Source organism: Gobio gobio, assembly GCF_949357685.1.
Source record: "Gobio gobio genome assembly, chromosome: 9".
In the NCBI taxonomy this organism is placed as follows: domain Eukaryota; kingdom Metazoa; phylum Chordata; class Actinopteri; order Cypriniformes; family Gobionidae; genus Gobio; species Gobio gobio.
The window spans coordinates 42,315,620-42,328,130 of NC_137115.1; the positions used below are offsets into that span (position 1 = coordinate 42,315,620).

The window sequence follows — 12,511 nt, forward strand, 5'->3', positions numbered from 1 at the left end:
CTCAAGAACAGTGCATAGAGAGCTTCATGGAATGGGTTTCCATGGCTAAGCAGCTGCATCCAAGCCTTACATCACCAAGTGCAATGCAAAGCTTCGGGTGAAGTGGTGTAAAGCATGCCACCATTGGACTCTAGAGTAGTGACTTCTCTGGAGTGACGAATTGCGCTTCTCTGTCTGGCAATCCGATGGACGAGTGGGGTTGTTCAACGGCAATTCATTGTGCAAAGTTTGGTGGGGATTATGGTGTGAGGTTGTTTTTTAGGGGTTTGGCTTGGCCCCTTAGTTCCAGTGAAAGGAACTCTTAATGCTTCAGCATACCAAGACATTTTGGACAATTTCATGCTTCCGGGCCCCTTCCTGTTCCAACATAACTGCCCACCAGTGCACAAAGCAAGGTCCATAAAGACATGGATGAGCGAGTTTGGTGTGCAGGGACTTGACTGGCCTGGCCTGAGTCCTGAGCTCCACCCGATAGAACAACTTTGGGATGAATCAGAGCGGCGACTGCGAACCAGGCCTTCTCATTCCAACAACAGTGCCTGACCTCACAAATGCACTTCTAGAAGAATGGCCATAAACACACTCCTAAACCTTGTGGAAAGCCTTCCCAGAAGAGTTGAAGCTGTTATAGCTGCAAAGGGCGGGCCAACTCCATATTAAACCCCACGGATTAAGAATGGGATGTCATTAAAGTTCATGTGCATGTAAAGGCAGGCGTCCCAAAGCTTTTGGCAAAATAGTGTATATATGGTCACATTTTAAATTATCACTATTAATTAACTATTGACTACGACTTTTACCTCAATAAACTCCTAATTATTTCCTATTATTAGTTAGTAAGGTGGTTGTTAGGAATGTGGGTAGGATTAATGGATGTAGAATATGGTCATGCAGAATAAGACATTAATATTCACTAATAAACAGCCAAAATCCTAGTAATATGCATGCTAACAAGCAACCCTAAACTAAAATGTTACTATATATTCTATTCACAAAAAAATAGAAATGTTTTAAAGTGGACAATAACACTGCTCTCTATTCACAGGTTGAGTTTGAATGCATTAATCCCAAAAAACAGAAGAAAAAGAGCTACAAAAACTCTGGGATCATAATTGTGAAGTCATGCAAGGTAAGGAAACAAAAAAAGGGGGAAAAAAATGAACACATTCGCTGTGCACAGGCAACAAAAAAAGCTGTATTAATTACATTCTGCTTGCACATTAAAGCACCGTCCATGTTCTGGCTTAATTAATTACATTTATATTACAAATAAAAGGCCTTTAATTGTGGCTTCGCTGTAGGGACAAATTAGTTTATTAGTGTTAAATCCTCTTTAAATAACATGTATTAATATCAGCACAAAACACCTGTCACTCCTGCTCCGTCACCGTTTAATCACCTCTACTGAGGGATTCAGGCATTGAAACAGAATATGACTCAGTTGTTCTCATTAAATCTGTATTTGAACTCAACCATTTTACAACCTTTAGCTTAGGGGAATGTCAAAGGGTGGTTGCGTGCTGTATTTGTGATTATAATATGTGTTGCTTCATTGTTTCTTTGTTAGATTACGAGAAACTACTCCTTCCTGGACTACATTCTGGGTGGCTGTCAGCTCATGTTTACTGTGAGTATGATAACGTCACCTCTGGAATAGATTTGAGGGGAGGGGGTTCATGCATGCAAAATACAAAAACATAATTTGTATGTAGATGATTTTGAAAAAATATTCTGTCACTGACAAAAAATTGCGCTGAAGACCACAATGGCAGAATGCAATCAAGAAGGTCGTAAAGAGTCAGATTTGAAGGGTGGATTAATTTGATGGTTTACACCACTGAAAGACATTGATGGTTAAAATCAAATTTGTTGAATCCGATACTCTAAAAGCCTGTTTCTTTTCATACACTGTCCAGCAGAACAGGCTCTATATATGGTTCCTTTATGTGAGTCAATTGCCTTCACCAGTGTGATTGGTAAGAAATGATACAGAAAGTGAGTGAAATTCACAGGTTGCTATAGTTACAGTGTGCTGCAGTGTAGAGGTTCATGTCTCTCATTTGAAACTAAAGACAGAGAGAGACAGGGGGATGTAAAAAAGAGGGAGAGAAAGCGAGATAAGCCATGTGAGCCTCTGAACAAAGGAAAGTGATTTCGATATTTTGTTTGGATTTACCATAAAAGGCCTTATCGTACAGATTTCACCATAGTGCAGTTTCTGTATAAATTATTATTATTTAAAAAACATTTCTCTAGCTGTTAAAGGATTAGTTCATCCAAAAAAGAAAATATGGTCAACATTTTCTTCACTCTCATATTATACAAAACCTGTATTCTTTTCTGTCTTCTGTGAGAAAAAAACACACAAAAAAAACAGGCAGAAATTTTGAATACCGTTTTTCATACAATTACATTAAACAAGGACTGGTCATTTTGAGCTTCAAAAAGGAATCTTCTGATATGACTATCTTCTAGTGAGCTGCTAGTCATTTATTTGAACCTGAGAACCAAATCAGTTTGATTCATGAATGAATCATTCAGGTTTTGTGAACTGAATCAACTGATTCACCGAAAAAAAAAACCTGTCTCAAAAGAATGATTCATGAATCAGACATCACTAAAGCACCAAAGTGGCAGAATTATGGCCTCATGATGGCAATGATGGCAAAATTTTAATTTTATGTTAAAGCTTTAAGCTTTAAATATGAACAGTATTTGTGAAGACATTCAAACTTTATCTGTCACAAAATTGTCCAGCACTTTTCTGCAGCTGTGATCTCAGTTCTCAGTTGTTGTGCATTTTCAATGCAGCTGTTTACCAATTGCTGCTCATAGCATCTTTATAAAGGCAGTCGAGCTCAGGGTTCAGCAGTGGGCAAACAGACTCCTGAATGCAGCATTCTGAAGAGATGTTTTCTCTCTATATTGAGGCTTTTAGGATTTTACTCACCGTTGGCCAGAACATTGCAAAATTCTCGAGAGGATAATTGGGGAAGGTCTGCAGGTTATTTTTTTTAATTAATTTTGAAGTAGAAATTTACTTCAATTTGAAGAATGCAAATTTATTATTAAAAAATAGTGGTGCAAGTATGATGTCACTTTGTAGGCCAACCGGCAATTAGAGCATTTGGGAACATTAGAATAACATTAGAGGAACATCAAAATAACGTTAGAGGAACATTAAAATAATGTTATAATAATGTTAGGGGAATGTTAAAATAATGTTAAAATAACGTTAGAAAAATGTTAAAACAATGTTATAAGAACGTTCTACAAACCAAAAATACATGACATTAAAAGTCGAATGTATGACAAACAGTAATAAAATCTGTCATAGAGTTAGAATAACGTTAGGGGAACGTTAAAATAACGTTATAATACTGTTCTGGGAACAATAGAATAACATTAGGGGAATGTTAGAATAACGTTCTACAAACCAAAACATACCGACAACACATGACATAAGTCAAAAGTACGGCATAGACAGTAATAAAATCTATCATAGAGTTAGAAAAACGTTAGGCGAACGTTAGAATAACGTTGGGGGAATGTTAGAATAACATTAGAAAAAAAATGTTCCACAAACCAAAGACTAATGTTCTATTTCCGTTAAGAAAACTTTCCTGCCGAACCAAAAACAAACCTTAAAAAAGAACGTTCTGGGAACCAAGAAAGAAACCAAAATAAGAAAACCAAATGTATTATGTTTTTGTGGGGGGAGGGGTATTATTGGGTTATAGTGGTGCAGGTATGACTTTGTAGGCCAACCGGCAGTTAGCATCAAACTTGTTCCCTCAACAAAAGAAAACAATTTGGCCATTTCTAATTATTGTGGGGGACTTAAGTGTCTATGGTGGTTACGGCCCTGCTAAGTTATATCTCATTTTAAGCTGTGCTTCTTAAAGCTACACTGTGTAACTTTTTTTGTTTATTCTTAGCTAAAAACACTTAGTTCTTTCAAAAATAGATGTGCTCATTAATGTATATTTACTTCTCTCAAGTAATAAATTATTCTCGTAAGTTTATAATATGCCATTGAAAATACATACGGGTGAGGGGTTCGGATGCCGGTCGCCATGTTTCCCCTCCATCTTGAAAGTACATTAGCCAAAGAGGGACATACCCGTAAATTCAAGCTTCGCCTTTCGCGTTTTAACACTCGATGGCACCGTGTCGAATGTGGACGAGGTCGAACTGGAAGCCATGTTAATCTTGGACTAAATCGGCCACCGTAGGAGTTAAAACGAAATCGGAATTGAGAGGAACAGAAACTAATATTCACTGGATGGTCATATACAAGTTCACCACTAGATGGGGGAAAATATCACACAGTGTAGCTTTAAAGAAATTTCTGTCATCATTTGTAGTGCTATAGTGGAGGGGAAAGCAAAATATCTCTATTTGTGTTCCACGAGAGTCATTATTGCTTTCATTTGAAATGAGGGTGAGTAAATGATGACAGAATTTTAAAATCTCTGAAAGGCGTATAGTATATTACACGACTCCACATTTATCTATTGCAAGAAAGATGCTCTCGCAAAGAAATGGAAAATATGAAGTTAACAGTTGTAGCAGCCACACCAGAGAAAATATAGTAGACATCACTTTGGTTTATACTCATGTGTTAAACTTCACAGCTCAGTCACCCAGAGGCCATGACAGGCAATGTGAGGACGACTACAATAAAGGGCACCCTCATTCTGTCACCTCCTATTCCCTTCGCCCTATCATTTCAACCCTCTTCCCTTTCCCATCCTTCATTAATCAGCTTTCAGCCTCGGGGGTAGTGATCATCCAGTGGTTAGGTGTGCTCTAGCAAGTGTGAAGGTTAGACACTGGTCTCTCTGCACTGGTAAATGTGTCTTGTAAGCATGTAGTCAGAGAACATGTCTCCTAGTTCATGACTGCCATAGGACAGAGCTATCAGATCTCAGCTTGAGCAGATCTGACGGTTCAACCTCCCCGGGTGATAACAACATTGCCTTTAGCTATGAGCTTTGATGCCCCACTAACTGAGGGAAAAGCTTATGAAATGCATCGTACTAACAGCTGCTTGTCTTTTTTTATAGTCCAGCCCAATTGGCACGCATTAGCGCAATACATTGTGGATGTGTGTTTCTCCAGGTTGGCATCGACTTCACAGCGTCCAATGGAAACCCCAGGGAGAAGTCGTCTCTGCATTATATCAACCCAATGGGCAGCAACGAATATCTGTCTGCCATCTGGGCTGTAGGCCAGATCATCCAAGACTATGACACGTATGTTACAGTGCTTTTAATAAAACACACTTTAAAGGTTTACATATGGCCACAGAAGCAGTGTCATTTCTTCTTATTCATGCTTTATGTCCACAGGGACAAAATGTTTCCTGCACTTGGATTTGGGGCTCAGCTCCCGCCCGACTGGAAGGTGAGAAAATTGTCCGTAACTGTGCGTGCATTTGTGTCGATGTCAATTTACTTTTGCATGTTTATTTTTGTGCATCTCATGCTAGTTGCCCTTTTAAATAATCAACTGGAATTTAATGCGAAAGCCTGCTAATGCTTTCGGAAGTGTGAAATGGAAACAAGAATTTGAAGTGCAAGACAGAGAAGAGGAAGATAAAGAAAATGAATAATACTCACATATCCCAGTGATTACGCAACTGTCATCCCATCTGCGTTGCCATGGCGCTGAAGAGAATACAAGGAAGTCTGAGGGGGGGATTTCACAAGGAATGAGCGTCGTTTATATGCACACGTTGCGTTTGTTTTAGCACCCCATTCACTGAAAGGAATTATGCAAATGATGCCAAAAGTGCACTTATCTTTGCCACTTGTTGTATATGTCCAGTAATAACATTATTCTCCATCATTTGATGAATAACTGCTGTCATGATCAATAGAAATTGTACACAAATTGTACACATCTGTAATAAGCCTAATTTACTTAAAACCGAGGCATGTTTGTGCTAAAAATGGTTTTAATAAGAAACTATTTATTTAATAGAAGAAATGTTTTTGAGCATCAAATCAGCATCTTCTGAAGGATCATGGAACACTGAAGACTTTAAAATTAGATTTTAAATAGAAAACCGTTAAAATTGTAATAATATTTACCAACTGTATTTTCGATCAAATAAATGCATTCTGGGTGAGCATTAGACACTTCTTTCATAAATCTTAGTGACTGCAAACTTTTGAACAGTAGTATACACCAATCAGGCATAACATTATGACCTAGTATTGTATCGGTCCCCCTTTTGTTGCCAAAACAGCCCTAACCCATTGAGTAGTGTTATAGTCAAGACCACCTAATCCGAGACCAAGACCAATGTGTGTTGAGACCAAGAAATTGAGGGGTTGAGACCAAGACAAGACTAAGGCAGGGCAAGACCGAGTCGAGACCAGTACTCCTTAAATTCATAAAGATCACATTACCGTCTAAGAAATGACTTATTTTTAATCAATAAATATAATTAGAATAAGACATTATATAGAGCTGTTACCAATCAAATTAAATTACCCAATTAAATCAATGATGTTAATAAATAAATCAGACGATGCACCGGCAATTTAGTGATATCCCAGCAGTTGTGGTCTTGAGTGTTCTTGAAACAAAATCCAGAGTCCTCTAAGTCTGAGACCGAGACAAGACCGAGTACAAATGTGGTTGAGACCGAGACAAAACCAAGACCTTCAAAAAAAGGTCTTAAGTCCGGTCTTGAGTACTACAACACTACCATCGAGGCATGGACTCCACTAGACCCCTGTAGACCTCCACTAGACCCCTGCTTGCCCATTGTTCCTGCTTCTAACACATCAAATTTGAGGACAAAATGTTCACTTGCTGCCTAATATATCCCACCCACTAACAGGTGCCATGATGAAGAGATAATCAGTGTTATTCACTTCATCATAATGTTATGCGGTGTATATCATAAAAATATATTAAAAGTGTCTTTATTGGTCGTTGTTTTTTCCCCCAGCTATTCTTATCGTTTTTCTTTTTCTCTTTGTATTCCAGGTATCCCATGAATTTGCAATCAACTTTAACCCCACAAACCCTTTCTGCTCAGGTGAGGCTCACAAAGATTGTATTCTCAAATAACTTATTGTTCATGCCTGTAGAAACAGGATAAAGTTGATGTGTAGAGTTACAATAGCAGCATTTGTGCATGCAGGCGTGGAGGGGATCGTTGAAGCTTATTCCAACTGCCTGCCTCACATCCGCTTCTATGGACCCACCAACTTCTCCCCCATCATCAACCACGTGGCCCGCTTCGCTACCCAGGCCCTCCAGCAGGAAACTGCCGCAGTAAGTGCCTAAAAGTTCAGGAGGAGGATGTTTTTTCTGGAGGGAAATTAGGAAGGGAGACTAGTTGCTAGAAACCATTCATTGCTTAATTTTTTTTTAACATTTTGGAAGTTAATTTAGCTTGTGTATGATAACTTGTACACTGATAAAATGATGGATTTATCAGATAACTCCCGCCATCTGTTGGCTATGGCAGTCTCACATGTGAAGCTGAAGCACTTTGGAAATCCCTCTGGATGAGAGCATCTGCTAAATGTTTTAAATGCAAAAGCAAATGACTTTCTCACGCATTTTGCCTCCTGTTATTGTTTAGCAGTTTAACAGTTAGTGGCCACTCATTAAATGAACAAAAAGGCTTGTCCTCAAGTCACAGACAGATGCGTTTGTGTGTCAGAGCAGTGTCGGACAGCAAGTCTCAATTTAAAAGCCTCATTAGTCTTTATAAAGCCCATTACTTTTGTCAACTTGGTCTGTAAGACTATGGGGAAAAACTGTAGTGGATCCAAAACCACTTTACATAAATCCATCCACTTAGAGAAGAACAGTATTACTCTGTGTTTCCCCTCAGACGTTGAGTGGAAACTGTGAAACTCCTCGGTTTCTTAGATATGTGCAACATTTGAGCGAGGCACAAGCGAGCAAACTAGAGCTCACGCTCTTCTACGATAGCACAATGTGTCTGTGTTTCATCTGGCAGGGTGTTCCCGCAGCTTTCCACTTGTGAAGTTTTGCTCACTCTGTTAACTTCCTGTTAGCGTGTGCAAAATTTGCTTCACTCTCTACTGTGGCTCTGCAAAGTGCCTCTTGGCTCTAGCTGATTCTAAGCTAGCAATTTTGATAATTGTTAACCTAATCAACTGTAGATTGATTTTTTTTTTTTCTTTTAAGTGTTTTAAAATTCACATACTTTAAAAATCTCTTCCTTTATCTGCAGCACAGACCCTTTTAACATTAAACTGACTGTTTGCTTCACTGTACTTAAGGAGAAGTACTTATAAAAATGAAAATTCTGTCATCATTTACTCCCCCTCATGTCATCTCAATATTGTATGACTTTCTTCTGTTTGGAGTACAAAAGGCGAAGTTAAGCTGAATGTACTGGATGTACTGTACTATCATAGAAGAAGAACAAATTTCAAAACACAACCCTTTCCACCTCAGCACTCAAATCTCACATTTTGTTACTGACATGCCAAAGTTTTATGTCCTTCCAGGAGCTTGACAGCCTCTAGTGATCATGCACTTTTATTACACTACCGTTCAAAAAGTTGATCAAAAAAAGAAAAAGTAAAGAAATGTGTAATGTAACAAAAGATATATTTCAAATACAAGCTGTTCTTTTAAACTTTCTATTTATCAAAGAACCCTGATTAAAAAAAAAAAAACATTCCACAAAGATATTAAGCAGCCCAACTAATAATAATAAGAAATGTTTCCTGAGCACCAAATCAGCATATTAGAATGATTCCTGCAGGATCATGTGACACTGGACTGGAGGAATTATGCTGAAAGTTTTCCCATCACAGGAATCAATTATATTTTAAAATAAATATATGAATACAGAAAACGGTTATTTTAGTTAATAATTCACAATATTAGTGTTTTACTGTATTTTCAATCAATCAAAATTGGTGAGCATAAGACATTTCTTTCAAAAACATAAAATAATCTTAAAAACCCAAACTTTTTGAACAGTAGTTTATATAAAAAAAGAGTCTTGTTTACTAGTTTCCAGTGTGGAATTCAACCATGGAGCCATCTTTAAGTGTCATGGAAATCCCATTTTTATGCATTTATATTCATAGAGGTTGTGTATATGCAGATGAAAAGGAGTCCGTTATCCAGTCTTGCCGGTGTTGTGTGTGTGGGATGGGTGTGTCTGTGTGGTTATTTGCTGTCGTAATAGGCAACAGGACTGATCCTGGCTCAGCAGAGCCTAATTGCTCCATAAAACACTCACAAAATGTGCCTTCGGTTGTTAGTTCAAAGTCTGTTGAGGGGCTTTGAACAGCACAGTGCACACAATTTCTCCTGCTCTTATTATCAGCCCTGTGGAAAACAACCATTAAAATCCATTTTCAATTAGAGCTATTTATAGAAGTTGATTCACCGAACAAATGTTCTCTCTTTTCCCCCAGTTGTTCATGGGTTTTAATGACTAATGAGGCAGCACCCTCAGGTCTGTTCTGTGTACAGGCCAGCAGCAAGGCCAGCTTCAGAGGAGAAGGAAGCGGAGCAATGCTTTTTCTTTTGTTGCAAGGGAGCAAGGCTACAAAGAATGCCAGTGCAGTCATAATACCGATGATTGGCATGACACACAGATGTGCTTCAGTAGAGAAATTGATTAGAACAATAAGTTGAAAGTAGATTTTATGTCAAATAAAACACACACAAATATTTGGTATATATATATATATACACCATATATTAGGGCTGTGCGATATTGAAGAAAAATCCGATTTGCGATATCCTTGTTAAATAATGCGATATTTGATACGATATTGCTTTAAGTGTGTAAAATCTATTTCTTTCCCCAACTGATATCTTTCACTTAAAGCATAACCGACCGCGTTTACATGAATACTCGTCAAGACAGCCATTTTGACATAACTGTGTGTGTATTTGACAGTTTGAGTGTGTAACAAGACATGAAAAAAAAGAAAGGCTTGTTTCGGTGTGTGTGTCAGACAGCGCGAGACTGCAAGTAGCGTTTAATAACTCTTTAATGTCACATAAGTAACAGTCATGTGCTCAGTCTATTCTCTGCTATATATATATAAACACAAACAAAATATGTATAATAATATAATATTAATGCTGTTTAAATGTTCTATTTTGCATTATTTTTCTAATAATTCCATGGCCCGTCGTCAATTATTCCTAATATATACACTATAATGCCAAAAGTATTCGGTCACCCCTCCAAATAATTGAATTCAGATGTTCCAATCACTTCCATGGCCACAGGTGTATAAAATCAAGCACCTAGGCATGCAGACGCTTCTACAAACATTTGTTAAAGAATGGGTTGCTCTCAGGAGCTCAGTGAATTCAACCGTGGTACCGTGATAATAAGTCCTCCTGTCTTTGCCACCTGTTAATGGTATTTTAACAAAGTGGAAGCACATGCTGAGGCACACAGTGCGCAGAAGTCGCAAAGTCAATAGCTACAGACCTCCAAACTTCATGTGGCCTTCCGATTAGCTCAAGAACAGTGCATAGAGAGCTTCTTGGAATTTGTTTCCGGGCCCGAGCAGCTGCCTCCAAGCCTTACATCACCAAGTGCAATGCAAAGCATCGGATGTAGTGGTGTAAAGCATGCCACCATTGGACTCTAGAGCAGTGGAGACGTGTTCTCTGGAGTTATGGTGTGGGGTTGTTTTTCAGGGGTTGGGCTTGGCCCCTTAGTTCCAGTGACAGGAACTCTTAATGCTTCAGCATACCAAGACATTTTGGACAATTTCATGCTCCCAACTTTGTGGGAATAGTTTGGGGATGGCCCCTTCCTGTTCCAACATGACTGCCCACCAGTGCACAAAGCAAGGTCCATAAAGACATGGATGAGCGAGTTTGGTGTGGAGGAACCTGACTGGCCTGCACAGAGTCCTGAGCTCAACCCGAAAGAACATCTTTGGGATGAATTAGAGCGGTGACTGCGAGCCAGGCCTTCTCATTCCAACAACAGTGCCTGACCTCACAAATGCTCTTCTAGAGGAATGTTTAAAAATCCCCATAAACAAACTCCTAAACCTTATGGAAAGCCTTTCCAGAAGAGTTGAAGCTGTTATAGTTGCAAAGGGTAGGCCAACTCCATATTAAACCCTACGGATTAAGAATGGGATGTCATTAAAGTTCATGTAAAGGCAGGCGTCACAAAACATTTGGCAATATAGTGTGTATATACAAGCATAAATTATACAATATTATACAATACATTATTTTATAAAAAATTTAATTGGCATAAATTATATTATATTGTATAATTTTGCAGCAATGAGAATATAATCATGATAATCAATACGTTAATAAGTAATATTTACAAAAACGTCAAAATGCTTCTGAAGAGTTTAAGAAAAAAATTAACCATGCTAAAAAATCCTCCATTGTCTTTCAGCAAAACAATTATTTTTCTAATTTGAATTTGGGGCGAAATAAGACCTGGATGTTTTCTTGGGATTCACCCAAAATGATTTTCAATGAATTACAAATGATTGCGCCTCTAAAAACAGCTGCTTACAGGGTTCAAATAAATGAAAGCCAATGAAATATGTCATTTACATAGCACAATGTCTTCTGGTGCTCAATGAAAACATCATGTCAATCAAAACTATAACCTGAATGAGTTCAGGCAGTTCCTCTGGTGGCGGATCATGAGCCGAGCACAGCGTTGAACTCACACTTCTTAACCAAGCGCTTGGCCTGGAAGGAAAACTTAATAGTTAGTTATTATTTAACCTCCGTCAGGAGAGCCTAGAGCGCTTTCTATCTCTAATTGCACCCTGTCACCTCTAAAAGATAAAAATGGCTAGTGAGATAGAGAAGAATAGAGTCTTAATGCAGTAGGAGGAAGATAGTGCTGTGGGCTTGCAGCGTCTCTTAAAGCAGAAGGGGTTTTGTGAACTCCTCAAGTGTGCCATTGTCATTATTTGTTTCCACTACAACTAAATGGCCAAGAGGTCACGGGGACATATTTTAGTCCTATTTACGCAGTCATTTGAAGCTGGAGACACTTCCAGAAAAAGGTTTCAGATCAAGAAATGTGCCGCATTATGGGTGTGTAGATTTTTATGCTAGAACACTTGATGAGGCAATCAATCAATTGTATGTGTCTGTAAATATTCAATTAAGCGGTGTATGTGTCTCTGCTCTGCGTTAATGAGCCTGTCTGGGAGGACATCAAAAGCCCAGACTTCAGAGGCCACAGCAGGGAGGAAGAGGTCGCTGTCATACACAGTCCACTGCTGGTGACGCTGGGCAGGGACCGCAAGAAGCCCAGCAGCTAGCAGATACTAACTGTGTTTAAGCCTGTCCAAACAGTGTCTTTGTAAAGGTTAGGGAATCCAAACGAATTAGGATTGTACGCCAACATGTTTCCTGCATTATCTTGAGAGTTTTAGTTTGTTATATGTTGGGTATTTGGGTGGTAAGTGATAAGACAGCTTGTGTGACTTTGTTATGTTCTGAGTGAGTATATTTAGGATGGTTAACACAGTGC

At 38.6% G+C, this 12,511-nt stretch overlaps 1 protein-coding gene across 1 annotated transcript in view; it reads left to right on the forward strand.

The window, feature by feature from the left end:
• The window catches only part of cpne2 (copine II), a 32,219-nt gene that overhangs the window by 15,517 nt on the left and 4,191 nt on the right, over positions 1-12,511 (forward strand). The window contains exons 9-14 of the mRNA XM_079825922.1: positions 1,046-1,129; positions 1,568-1,627; positions 5,125-5,258; positions 5,355-5,409; positions 7,006-7,057; positions 7,163-7,296. Coding sequence (XP_079682048.1) covers positions 1,046-1,129; positions 1,568-1,627; positions 5,125-5,258; positions 5,355-5,409; positions 7,006-7,057; positions 7,163-7,296 — 519 coding nt within the window. The remainder of the gene's footprint in view (positions 1-1,045; positions 1,130-1,567; positions 1,628-5,124; positions 5,259-5,354; positions 5,410-7,005; positions 7,058-7,162; positions 7,297-12,511) is intronic.